Below are 13,251 nucleotides of genomic sequence, written 5' to 3'. Positions count from 1 at the left end.
TTTGTAAAATATTTATAAATATTTATGATAAATTGTCTGTACTATCTGAATAATATAAACATATATGGACATATTTTATATATATATTTATATATGTTTTTATACAAAACATTTTTTCCCGAGTCATCTTATGTTTTATTGTTCATTCTCCATTTATAAGCAAAATTTTTTATTAAAAAATTTTATAACAGTTTGTATTATATACGTTAACGTGTAACGCATGTATGTAATATGTATGTACATAGATACATACATATGTATCTTTATCATTTTTAGGCATAAAAAAACAAAATCGCGAGTTAATTGCTTTGCTTACCTTATTGCGCAAATCCATTGCGCAAGTGGTTATGAGTATAGTCAGAGAGAAGCCTCAGAGCGGCCACGGCCGTGATTTAGTTGTAACTTTACTTTGAGGCGCCTTTATATCTATAGAATGTGGACTAGAAAAAATAGTCCATGTCCTGTTTATGTAAAAAAAGCTAAAATTATATATTACATAGTTATGCATGGTTTTATATTGTATTATATATGATTATGTATATATGCTTACATTATGGTATTATATATAATTATATACGTAAAACTTTTAGTTTTGTATATGTTTAGATATAGTGTCCATTTCTGATCATAAAAAATGGTATTAGATACCTTACTTCATTTTATATAATTAGAAATAGTCAGATAATTTTAATATAAAAACATTATAATATATTATAATATCACGGCAACTCTCAGGAGAGATCATAATAAACAGAATTAAAATTGAACATTATAATACTTTTTTTACTTTTTTGATTAACTGTTTCAAAAAAATCTAAGAAAATGTTTTAACGCATGTGCAATTTTATAGATAAGACACACACTACAGTATTGTATAATATTGTAAAATAAACAATAATTATTTAAAACATAATTAAAATACATATTTTACAAAATTCATACATTGTTTTTAAAAATGTGCAGAATTTGCATGTATAGTATTTGCTCTTATATTATATTATGTTTTTGTGTATAGTTTACCATAATTTGTAGTTCAATGTCGACATACATGTAAGATTAACTTTTTTATTAAAAAATACTACTTATATATAATTGATAATTGCAAATTATGAAATATTATACAAAATATTTCAATTATAATTTAAAAATAAAGGCATAGATTAATATTTTCTGAGTAATGCGTACTGCATAATAATTAAAGACATATCCCCGATAGGGGGTTGACGCGTCGGATTGGGCGACCATAACCGTAACTTGCCGTAACCGGCTAATTCAAGTACGTGATTGGTCGAAACCTTACTGTTACAGTTATGTCAATTCATGTGTGAGAGCCTTTACAGTCTCAAGATCATAAATATCGTGGGTCTGTTCGCGTCACATGCCCCAACATGCTCCTATTCACCCCAACGCACTCTCATACGTTGATTCCGATGACGCCAACCTATTAGAATGCGTTGGAGTGAGTAGGAGCATGTCGGAGCATGACGACGCGAACAAACCACATGTCTTCGTTTCATTCTACTAGTTTACACCGAGCATTTGGTGGTTACACGACATTTTCCCGAAAACTAGATGAGAAAATGTTGGTACTAACCAAATTCTCTAGGCAATACCGTTTCAATTTCTGCAGGTTAGTAACACTGTTAAAGTAGTAAATCCAAGGTTTGCAGAGTCGGTTTTGACGTATGCGCGCATATATGTCAAACAATAAATATTATATAAATGATTTATGACATTTGATTTAATAAATGAATAAAAATTACACAAATAACTAAAAATTCAAAGCTAAATTCACTACTTGATACGCGTACCAAGTGCTCGGTGTAAACTAGAGCATGGACTGGCAATACCAAGCGAAACCGTGTCCATACTTCTCTCTCTAAAGAATCCGGAAATATGTTTCACGCATGCTTGCACATATTATACATTGAAATCCAATGATTGGTCACGGATCTAGTCACGTGTTTTAACTTATGGCCTGTTCTTTTTCTCTGCACTGCTGTACTGGTGCAACAAGTTAGAATGAGAAAAAATATATTTGTCTCACTTTAATTTATTGCATCAGTGCATCAATGCAGCTAAAAAGAACAGGCTTTTAATATGTGTATATATATATATATATATGTATATACATATGTATGCATGTGCGCTGACATGCGCGATAGTTATTTCCGGTAACTTTAGAGAAAGAAATACTAAAAAGTCTGTTGTTTCTCTCTCGCGCCTCTTCTGGACACCGTTTTCTATACACAAACTGTAGGCAATTGCCGGTCCATATCTATAAGGTCTATGGAGAATACTCACTTTTATAGTGCCTTAGTGAAAAGTTTCATATAATTATCTCTTTCTATTGGTGTTGAATAGAAAAAGACAGTAACTTGAAACCTTTCTTTCACGTTTCCGTCCTAAGAGAAAAATTATATGATCGATACCCAGTTCAGTAATGCAGCGACAAAGAACAGACCTCTGATTGAGTGTCAGCGAACTCTGGCGTATAAACATGAAGATAGATCAAGATCCTCAAGATCCTTTCGAAAGAGAAACGGCACGCCACAGTTGGCCACAGTTCACCAGTCTACACACAGAACATATCGGAACATTTGGAACGCGTTGCAAAGCAAAGGTTCACTAGTTCACTCAGAGTCACTTCCTTTGGATACGTCCACGTTTTTTACTTGTCTGATCCGTATGTATTAATATATCTTGTTGTAATTCTTCTATTGTAACTTCTATATGTAGGATAAATTATTTTTTCCCACCACAATAGTATTGATATCGTGTATTGATATTTATATCGTAAACATTTCGAAATCCTTTAGCATTTAAAAATTGAATGATAGGTTATAAGTCGCGTGCATTTAACAGCTTTTATATTCACGATAATTACAATTCGATTAACGTGACAATTTGATGTTTATTTTTGCTAATTCTGGTTTCCTAGTTATTTTATTAGCTATTCTGTTTTTTTTATTTACTTAATCTACTTTTCCTTTTTATTGCTCAATTTTGTTAATGATTAATAATATTACACACACACACACACACACACACACACACACACACACATATACATATACATATATATTTAAACAATTCAAACAAAATTTTTCATTGTAATCGTTGTACGTGTATATGTGTATATATATATATATATATATATATATATATATATATATATATATACATATACACGTACAACGATTACAATGAAAAATTTTGTTTGAATTGTTTAAAATGCTACATTTAAGTTAATGTTAGGTATTTTATCTGTTTTGTTATTTTGTACTTTATTATTTTTAAAGATTTTGTTGTATGGTTTATTATTTGTATGTATATTGTATTATTGTATATTCTTACGATATATTTTTTGTTCAATCTGTCATTGATATTTAAAGCTATTTTTTATCCTTAAATTAGCACATCATCAACCATGCCACCAAAAAAATCAATGGAGGAAACCGATCGCTTGACCCGTATAGCTATCGTAAATTCTGATAAATGTAAACCTAAACGGTGTAGACAAGAATGCAAAAGATCTTGTCCTGTAGTACGAATGGGAAAACTTTGTATAGAGGTTAATCCAAATAGTAAAATAGCAGCCATCTCAGAGGAATTATGTATTGGATGTGGTATATGTGTTAAAGTAATATTATTATGTAATAAAATTATATGATAATTTTGTTTTATGACTTTTTAATCAAATTAATTTGACTGTTTCAAAACTGATACTTTTTATTAAATGTCGAGAATCGAATAAAGTATATAAAATTGTCTGCACTTTATGTGCAAATGTATATGTTTATCTCTTTGTATTATATAATAATTGACTTTTAACGTTGATGACAATAAAAAATCACTTCTTGCAGAAATGCCCTTTTGAAGCGATATCTATTATCAATCTTCCCAGTAATTTAGAGAAAGAAACAACCCATCGTTATTCTAAAAACTCGTTTAAACTGCATAGACTTCCTATTCCACGTCCTGGTGAAGTTCTTGGACTTGTAGGAACTAATGGGATTGGTAAATCAACTGCTCTTAAAATTTTAGCTGGCAAGCAAAAACCAAACTTGGGCAGATATTCCGTATGTAGTTGTACTTCGTAATATATGTAACACATGTATACATACGTATCTAAACTTGTTCAAATGCACAGAAAGCTTTTTGTTCATTTGAGCAGGATCCACCAGATTGGACAGAAATTTTGAGTCATTTCAGAGGTAGCGAATTGCAAAATTATTTTACCAAAATTTTGGAAGATGATTTGAAGGCACTTATTAAACCTCAATATGTTGACCAAATTCCTAAAGCTGTAAAAGGTACTGTACAGCAACTGTTAGATAAAAAAGATGAATGTAAAAATCAGATGGAAATTTGCGAAATGCTCGGTAAGTAGGAATCTTTATCCTTGTTTTTGTAAAAGTTAATTTTGGATAGCAAAGGAAAAAATTCAATTATTTTCATGATACTTTTGCATTATTTTTCTTAGATTTACTACATATACGTGACCGTGGTATCGAAGCACTTTCTGGTGGTGAGCTTCAGCGATTTGCTTGTGCAATGGTATGTATTCAGAACGGAGATATTTTTATGTTTGATGAACCTTCTTCCTATCTAGATGTCAAACAGCGTCTCAATGCCGCTGTAACTATTAGATCTCTGATTCATCCAGATAAGTAAGTAAAAGAGAAGATATAAATAGGAAATAATTTAATATTAAATTATTTAATATATTATTAATATTATATGTTTGAATATATCAGGTTTATAATAGTAGTGGAGCACGATTTATCAGTTCTGGACTATTTGTCTGACTTTATTTGTTGCCTGTATGGCGTTCCTGGGGCATATGGTGTTGTTACCATGCCTTTTTCTGTAAGAGAAGGGATAAACATCTTCCTCGATGGATTTGTTCCCACAGAAAATTTACGATTTCGTGAAGAATCTCTTGTGTTTAAAGTAGCAGAAAGTGCAACCGAGGAAGAAGTTAAGCGCATGAATCACTACGAGTATCCTGCTATGACAAAAACAATGGGAACATTTAAATTGAACGTCGAGAAAGGACAATTTACCGATTCGGAAATACTTGTTTTATTAGGCGAAAATGGAACTGGTAAAACAACGTTTATCAGAATGCTGGCTGGCAACTTGCCTCCAGATGATGGATCAGGTATGAATAGCATATATGTAGATCTATGCATAAATACAAGCAGAATTAGAAATTTACACATAATATACACGTAAGCTGCATTACATGTATACAATATAAACTATGTGGGTATATTTGTAACTATGTTTTACATGTCATCTATAAAAATAATAATGGATCATAGAAGATTCAGATTTCAAAAATAATAATGGATCATAGAAGATTCAGATTTCAAAAATAAAAAAAATTTTTTTTCATTTTTATTTTAGCAATACTAAAGTCAAATATATTAACAATTTAATAAACTATTATTTTCTGTATTGAATTACCCAATTTATAATAATTTACATTACTTTTATTGGGCACAAGAAAAAGATTTGTAAACATTATGTAAATAATCTGTTTTTCAAACATAATTTTGAAATTTGTGACATGGCACAACCTTAAGTACAAGTATGAAGGATACTTAGTTGGCCTGTTCTTTTTAGCTGCATTACTACACTGATGCAATAAGTTAAAGCAAGACAAGCATATTTTTTCTCATTCTAACTTATTGCAACAGTCCAGCTAAAAGGAACAGATCAAGTGTATCTGGCAGTACTACTCAAGGCCGTGGGGGGGGGGGGGGGCAGGAATAATAAAATTCTAAATGTGATATTTTATATACATAAATTGTGTGTGTGTGCGCGCGCGCGCGTGTGTGTATGTGTGTGTGGTGTGTGAGCGTGCGTGCGCGCGCGCATGCTGTGTGTAATATACCAAATAAATATAATGCATGTAATAAAACTTGATTTATAAGAAATTCTTTGTGTAAAAATAAAATTTAATAATTATAAAATTATTTTTTCATTTTTTAATTATTTCTTAAATGTTTTCAAGTTTTAAAAAAGGTAAAAAATGTATGCTATACATTATAAGAATTATTTTGCAGAAAGTATTCCTCAACTTCACATTAGTTATAAACCACAAAAGATAAGCCCAAAATCCCAAGGTGTTGTCAGACAACTGTTACATGAGAAAATCCGAGACGCTTACGTGCATCCTCAATTTGTTACTGATGTAATGAAGCCTTTAAAAATTGACGACATCATGGATCAAGAAGTACAGAATCTTTCTGGTGGAGAATTACAGCGAGTTGCTCTGGCCCTTTGTCTGGGAAAACCAGCTGATGTCTATTTGATTGACGAACCATCCGCGTATTTGGATTCCGAACAACGTTTGGTTGCTGCAAAGGTCATTAAAAGGTATTTTATGTATAGTATTTTCTAATATAAAGTAATTAAATATAAATATATTTAAATATCAGCGTCTAGAGATGTGTGTGCGTGCGTGCGTGCGTGCATGGGCGTGGGTGCGCGCCAATATATTGAATTATATATATATATATATATATATTTCAGATTTATATTACATGCAAAAAAAACAGGATTCGTAGTGGAGCACGATTTTATCATGGCTACATATTTGGCTGATCGTGTAATAGTATTTTCTGGTACACCGTCTTTAGCAACTACTGCTCATAGTCCTCAATCTTTGTTAAATGGTATGAATAGATTTTTGGAACTATTAGGTATCACTTTCAGAAGAGATCCAAATAATTTTCGGCCAAGAATCAATAAAAATCAGTCAGTAAAGGTATGTATATCATAACTTTACGTATTTTAATATAATTTTTTTTAAAGATAGAAAATATATTCAAAATGTTCAATTGCCAATATTCCTTTGATAGCTATAGTCTATTGCAGTTTAATTGAGTAATGTAAAATTTTTTTTCCAACTTTTTGTGTAACAACTTTATGTAAATAGCAGCTGGTAAAAGCTTTTTTTTCTTTATTCTTCATTTATAATACGTATGCGTATGCGTGAGTGTACGTGTAACACTTTGTCCATATTTTAAAGGCGCAATTTCGCAGTTTTAATTTATTTTATTATAGGACTTGGAACAAAAAAGAGCTGGCCAATATTTCTTTTTGGAAGAATAAAATACACACTATTATCATGGTGCAAGTTGAACTGCAGCATATATAAAATTATTATTATTAAGAAAATTTTCTTATCTTTATACTTTTTAAATGCCAAGAATATAATATCAACATACAATGTATTTCGTATTATAATGTTAATACTGTATGTTCTATGTGATTTGGAATATTATTTAATAGGAATATTTCTTTAGTAAGAAAACTAATTATTTTATTATGCAAATAATGCAAAATATATTATTACACATACAGTTATAAGATAATTAATTTGATAAGTATGCAAAATGGATTATTTCAAGATGAACAAGTTGACAATGTATTGTAAAAATGGATTTCTCCCAAGTATTCGTCAAACTATAATTGCACATATTTAATCTAGAATAAGATTTTAGTATCCTGAGCATATTTACATGTACGTCTGCTATATAACAATGGAATAATATCACTAACAATATGCAAATGACTTATCGAATTATTATTCATTTCCATTCTTACGTTTTCTGTATATTGCCTCTTCAGTGATGGAATTCTGTAACTCGTTATCTCGTCGTTATGTGTTATAACGACAGTTGCGCAGATATTTTATATGGTAAAAAAGCTGCGCAACTGTCGTTATAACACATAACGACGAGATAACGAGTTACGGAATTCCACTGTAGGCCTATTCTGTAACTCGTTAAGAGGTGTCGGTATCGTTATACTGTCGTTGCGCAGCTTTTTTACCATATAAAATATCTGCGCAACAACTGTATGATACCAATACCTCTTAGGGCCGATTTCACCAACTCCGGTTACCTTAACCGGCCGATTATTCCATTGGAATTGACCAATCGTATTTGTCGTTAAGTGAAATTAACAAATGCGATTGGTCAATTTCAATGGAATAACCGACCGGTTAAGGTAACCAAAGTTGATGAAATCGGCCCTCAACGAGTTACAGAATCGCACTAATGCTAGTAAAGCACTATAAAAGTGAGTATTCTCACGTCCGCCATTTTTCTTCTAACTAGCAGGAAAAATTAGGTATGTTTTGTATATGGCTGCGGTCCGATTTACGCTTACAGCGCTATCAACGCGCTCACGGTCGGTCCGATTTATTTGGTGAGCGTTTTCTGTGAGCGAAGTGACGTCATGGATTTTTGAATTTGCGTGCTCATGGTGACCATGCTTGGGAGATGGGTCAGCGTGAGCGACGGTGAGCGCTTACGTCAATTTGCGCGGGAAAAATGAAAGTAACGTTCAGTACGTTCACTGGCGTGTCTTACATGTGCCTTACATTGTTTTGAAAATGACGGAATTTCGCAGAATTTTGTTTCCAGTCTATATAGAGGACACGGGAGAAAACATAATACTTAAGTTAACAGCAGCAGAAGCTGCGAGAGCAAAGAAAAGTAAGGAAAAATAAAATATATAATGTATACTGACTTTATAGGTTAACTTTGCACAATTCAATAATTTTAATGTTACTACTCTTGCAATAAAAAATTTACAGACGAAGCATTTCTATTGCAATTGATAAATGAAGAAAAGCGAAAAAATGTGACAGTTCCTCAGATCTGCGAAACCAGTGAAGGAAATGTTTGTATGGAGGAAGATTTATCTCCTGGTCCATCTTCGTTTGCTTCAGAGGCAGATACCCTGCATATCCCATCGTCTGACACTTCGATACGAAATGTCGATGAGTCAACTGGTATGAATTTAATTACTATTGCCTAATCATAATTTAGCGAGAAATGATAAATGATAATGGATTCGACATCGAATTGATGGGTCATTTCTCTGTGGGTCATTGTTTTTAATTAAATGATCTCTTGGATATCTCATAGAGAATGACAAGTCTTTATTCATATGGTCATCGAAGAATGTATATTTGCTCTTGGAAAGATATGAGGAACGGATGAATGAGTTCTCATCAGGTACAAAACGTCATTCAAAAATCTGGAGTAGCATTGCAAGCGATATGAACAAAATTGATCCAGGAATTGCAGTGTCAGGCACACAATGTCAGTCAAAAATGAACAGCATGAAAAAATGTATCGAAATATCATAGACCACAATAACATATCAGGAAAGGATCGAAAGTCATGGCAATATTTTGAGGTATATTATCCACAATGCATGATGTTCAGCTTTAGTTTTTTTTACACATAAATAAGTCTGTGTAACTGTGATATATTTTTTTACTTTTAGAAAATGTATGAATTATTCGGAAAATCAGGATGGGCCAATCCGAAAGCAATAGCAACAGAGGCTGGACCTTCATCCTCGGCAAGTTCAACAGATGAGAATATGAATATTATGGAAATGCCTGCCACTAAGAAGCCAAAATCTGAAAAAGTTTTAGATAAATTTATGAAGCAAATGAAACAAGATAGACAGGAGAGAGAGAAGAGAAAAGAGGAAAAAAAGCTAGTTGAACTGCAAGAACTAAAAGAACAAAAAGAAAAACAACATAGAGAGAAAATGGATATACTGAAAAAATTCTGCGAAGCTATTTCAGGGAAAAAATTATTTGACTAACTACTCTTATATGAAAAATGTTACGTCCTTTGATTTTATTATCATTTTATTTTTATTATTACACTCACTTAATCTGCAATATTGCAAAAAAATTTGCTTTGAGTTCCTATATTGTGTGCAATTTTTATGTTAATGTAAATGTGTTAAAATTTGTAGTTTCTATAGTTGCTTTTTTATTATGATTTCTTACAAATTTATGTACCTGTTCCAATTTACGACTGTACTGACTTATGTGATATTATTATAATATTAGTCGCTCTACGCTTCGTAGATATAAATTATTAATATAATATCGTTTAGTAAGTTTAGTTTAAAAATCTAATTCACATACTGATGTATTCACATACTGATGTTATGTTTAAATATAAAAGCATTACACTAGGACAGGCGCATAGAAATAAAAAGCCTTAGGGCTAAAACAATTTAATTCATATATTTATATATTTATAGTTTATAAAGAATTTATAAAGGTTAATAAAAAGATATATTATACTTTTAAAAAAGCACATTAATTGTATCTCATAATTAAATTATTCATTATCCTTTGTCATTTTCTATTGCCATCATTCACTCTATCTAATATCAATCTACCATGCTGAATGTTTTGGCTTGACATTACATTGGTATCAATTAAATCCTTATTTAAAATGCAAATATTATGCAAGACAGTAGTTGCTATTAAATATTCCGGTATTTTCTGTAATGTAATCATAGGCAAACAGTCTAAAACACTCCTCCAGCGCGCTTTCCAGATACCAAAGGCCCTTTCAATCATAATTCGAGCTGAAGATTGACAAAAGTTGAAGTTCTTTTGCCTATAACTCAAATAACCATTATCCTTAAACGGAATCATCATGTTTGGATGAATACCATATGCAGCGTCACCAACAAGATGACTGTCATTTGGAAAGTAAATTTCTGGATGCTCTAAGTACCAGCCACTGGCGAGATTCTAAACACTCGAGCGTCATGCATTGATCCAGCGTTACCAATAAAAACGCTTGTGAATAAGAAATTTTGGATACACACAGCCTGAGAAGAAAATAAAATTCACATTTTACAACTCTACAGATTGTTTAGAATACAATTTAGAAACTTCTTATAAAACGTTACCTGCATATGGATTGATAACCTTTTCTATTTATGTAGGCTTGATGCTGATCGTCCTGAGGAGATCGTATCTCCACGTGGGTGCCATCTATGGCTCCTATCACACCTGGGAATCCACTCATGCGCTCGAATGCTATCATCACTTCAGTAGCTCTTCTTCCTTGAGGCCAATTAATAAACCGTGGAGCTAATTGATGCAAAGCATATGTAACTCGTCTCATAGCACGAATTGCCGTTGCTTTTCCTATGTCGAACTTCGTGCACACAGATCTGAAAGCCATAATTTGTTTTAATATTTTTATTCAATAACCATAAAAAACCAGACATACTTATCGTAATAAACCTGTACGAGTCAGGTGTAGCCATCATTCATAGAGCCATCAGTAACTGTTTTTGTGCTGAAATAGGCTTCCTACCTGCAACGTACTTCGTTGAATTCAAACCTGGTCCTATCAACCTTAAAATAAGATCAAAAGTCGCTGGAAGTAATCTATTATAAAAATTAATATACGAGTTACAAATTTGTTAAAATGTCGATTATGACAATAAATATAGGATTAAGAGTCAAAAATATTACCGAAAATGTGTTTTAAATTCTTGTGCAGTATACTTTGGGATAATTCTTTCAATAAATCCTTTAATTCGAGGTCTTCTTTCTAATTTTTTCCTATATTTGCTCAAAATCAATGTTCTATGCAAATTCGCAGTTTCTTCATCTTCATCGCTGCTACTTGAAGATGATTTAATTGCAGGCTCTATATCATCATCATCCGAATCCTCATGTCGATTACTTGCAGTAACACTGCCTTATCCATTTTTACAAAATAAAAATTTAAAAATTTTCGCTATTACGCAGGTTATGTACCCTGTGAATCATGTTCGCAAGCGGTCCGAAATAAAATCGTTGTTAGCGCGTTCTGAGTACGCTAACAAATCAGACCGAATGTTAGTACTGTAAGCACCGTGAGCGCTGTGAGCGCAAATCGGACCGCAGCCTATATAGACTGGAAACAAAATTCTGCGAAATTCCGTCATTTTCAAAACAATGTAAGGCACATGTAAGACACGCCAGTGAACGTACTGAACGTTACTTTCATTTTTCCCGCGCAAATTGACGTAAGCGCTCACCGTCGCTCACGCTGACCCATCTCCCAAGCATGGTCACCATGAGCACGCAAATTCAAAAATCCATGACGTCACTTCGCTCACAGAAAACGCTCACCAAATAAATCGGACCGACCGTGAGCGCGTTGATAGCGCTGTAAGCGTAAATCGGACCGCAGCCATAGAGGACACGGGAGAAAACATAATACTTAAGTTAACAGCAGCAGAAGCTGCGAGAGCAAAGAAAAGTAAGGAAAAATAAAATATATAATGTATACTGACTTTATAGGTTAACTTTGCACAATTCAATAATTTTAATGTTACTACTCTTGCAATAAAAAATTTACAGACGAAGCATTTCTATTGCAATTGATAAATGAAGAAAAGCGAAAAAATGTGACAGTTCCTCAGATCTGCGAAACCAGTGAAGGAAATGTTTGTATGGAGGAAGATTTATCTCCTGGTCCATCTTCGTTTGCTTCAGAGGCAGATACCCTGCATATCCCATCGTCTGACACTTCGATACGAAATGTCGATGAGTCAACTGGTATGAATTTAATTACTATTGCCTAATCATAATTTAGCGAGAAATGATAAATGATAATGGATTCGACATCGAATTGATGGGTCATTTCTCTGTGGGTCATTGTTTTTAATTAAATGATCTCTTGGATATCTCATAGAGAATGACAAGTCTTTATTCATATGGTCATCGAAGAATGTATATTTGCTCTTGGAAAGATATGAGGAACGGATGAATGAGTTCTCATCAGGTACAAAACGTCATTCAAAAATCTGGAGTAGCATTGCAAGCGATATGAACAAAATTGATCCAGGAATTGCAGTGTCAGGCACACAATGTCAGTCAAAAATGAACAGCATGAAAAAATGTATCGAAATATCATAGACCACAATAACATATCAGGAAAGGATCGAAAGTCATGGCAATATTTTGAGGTATATTATCCACAATGCATGATGTTCAGCTTTAGTTTTTTTTACACATAAATAAGTCTGTGTAACTGTGATATATTTTTTTACTTTTAGAAAATGTATGAATTATTCGGAAAATCAGGATGGGCCAATCCGAAAGCAATAGCAACAGAGGCTGGACCTTCATCCTCGGCAAGTTCAACAGATGAGAATATGAATATTATGGAAATGCCTGCCACTAAGAAGCCAAAATCTGAAAAAGTTTTAGATAAATTTATGAAGCAAATGAAACAAGATAGACAGGAGAGAGAGAAGAGAAAAGAGGAAAAAAAGCTAGTTGAACTGCAAGAACTAAAAGAACAAAAAGAAAAACAACATAGAGAGAAAATGGATATACTGAAAAAATTCTGCGAAGCTATTTCAGGGAAAAAATTATTTGACTAACTACTCTTATAT

General features: G+C 32.5%; 3 protein-coding genes and 1 pseudogene across 3 annotated transcripts; 3 read left to right on the top strand and 1 right to left on the bottom strand.

Annotated features, from left to right (window-relative positions):
- The first annotated feature begins 2,527 nt into the window (after window positions 1-2,527).
- LOC105840824 (ATP-binding cassette sub-family E member 1) lies at window positions 2,528-7,591 on the top strand. The gene is made up of 9 exons (XM_012687903.3): window positions 2,528-2,686; window positions 3,418-3,643; window positions 3,867-4,082; window positions 4,178-4,385; window positions 4,487-4,673; window positions 4,761-5,167; window positions 6,078-6,390; window positions 6,547-6,781; window positions 7,081-7,591. The coding sequence occupies exons 2-9, from the start codon at window positions 3,431-3,433 to the stop codon at window positions 7,126-7,128; spliced, it is 1,827 nt and encodes a 608-aa protein (XP_012543357.1). The 5' UTR covers window positions 2,528-2,686; window positions 3,418-3,430; the 3' UTR covers window positions 7,129-7,591.
- Window positions 7,592-8,109: 518 nt separating this feature from the next.
- LOC118647941 lies at window positions 8,110-9,507 on the top strand. The gene is made up of 4 exons (XM_036294007.1): window positions 8,110-8,519; window positions 8,621-8,818; window positions 8,955-9,228; window positions 9,319-9,507. Exons 1-3 carry the CDS (start codon window positions 8,417-8,419, stop codon window positions 9,176-9,178), a joined length of 525 nt encoding a protein of 174 aa, XP_036149900.1. The 5' UTR covers window positions 8,110-8,416; the 3' UTR covers window positions 9,179-9,228; window positions 9,319-9,507.
- A 563-nt stretch (window positions 9,508-10,070) lies between these two features.
- LOC118647942 lies at window positions 10,071-11,565 on the bottom strand (annotated as a pseudogene).
- Window positions 11,566-11,880: 315 nt separating this feature from the next.
- Window positions 11,881-13,100, top strand: LOC118647944. The gene is made up of 4 exons (XM_036294009.1): window positions 11,881-12,110; window positions 12,212-12,409; window positions 12,546-12,819; window positions 12,910-13,100. The coding sequence occupies exons 2-3, from the start codon at window positions 12,304-12,306 to the stop codon at window positions 12,767-12,769; spliced, it is 330 nt and encodes a 109-aa protein (XP_036149902.1). The 5' UTR covers window positions 11,881-12,110; window positions 12,212-12,303; the 3' UTR covers window positions 12,770-12,819; window positions 12,910-13,100.
- Window positions 13,101-13,251: the final 151 nt, after the last annotated feature.

The sequence above is a fragment of the Monomorium pharaonis genome, chromosome 11 (genome assembly GCF_013373865.1).
Source record: "Monomorium pharaonis isolate MP-MQ-018 chromosome 11, ASM1337386v2, whole genome shotgun sequence".
In the NCBI taxonomy this organism is placed as follows: Eukaryota; Metazoa; Arthropoda; class Insecta; order Hymenoptera; family Formicidae; genus Monomorium; species Monomorium pharaonis.
This window is presented reverse-complemented; position numbering and strand designations above follow the sequence as displayed.

Bases quoted from the DNA above. Each gene is read 5' to 3' on its own strand.
- LOC118647941 (XM_036294007.1), top strand. From the start codon at position 8,417: ATGACGGAATTTCGCAGAATTTTGTTTCCAGTCTATATAGAGGACACG. The intron at 8,520-8,620 runs GTAAGGAAAAAT...AAAAATTTACAG, and splicing joins AGCTGCGAGAGCAAAGAAAA to ACGAAGCATTTCTATTGCAA. The intron at 8,819-8,954 runs GTATGAATTTAA...GATATCTCATAG, and splicing joins AAATGTCGATGAGTCAACTG to AGAATGACAAGTCTTTATTC.
- LOC118647944 (XM_036294009.1), top strand. From the start codon at position 12,304: ATGGAGGAAGATTTATCTCCTGGTCCATCTTCGTTTGCTTCAGAGGCA. The intron at 12,410-12,545 runs GTATGAATTTAA...GATATCTCATAG, and splicing joins AAATGTCGATGAGTCAACTG to AGAATGACAAGTCTTTATTC.
- LOC105840824 (XM_012687903.3), top strand. From the start codon at position 3,431: ATGCCACCAAAAAAATCAATGGAGGAAACCGATCGCTTGACCCGTATA. The intron at 4,674-4,760 runs GTAAGTAAAAGA...TGAATATATCAG, and splicing joins TCTCTGATTCATCCAGATAA to GTTTATAATAGTAGTGGAGC. The intron at 5,168-6,077 runs GTATGAATAGCA...ATTATTTTGCAG, and splicing joins GCCTCCAGATGATGGATCAG to AAAGTATTCCTCAACTTCAC.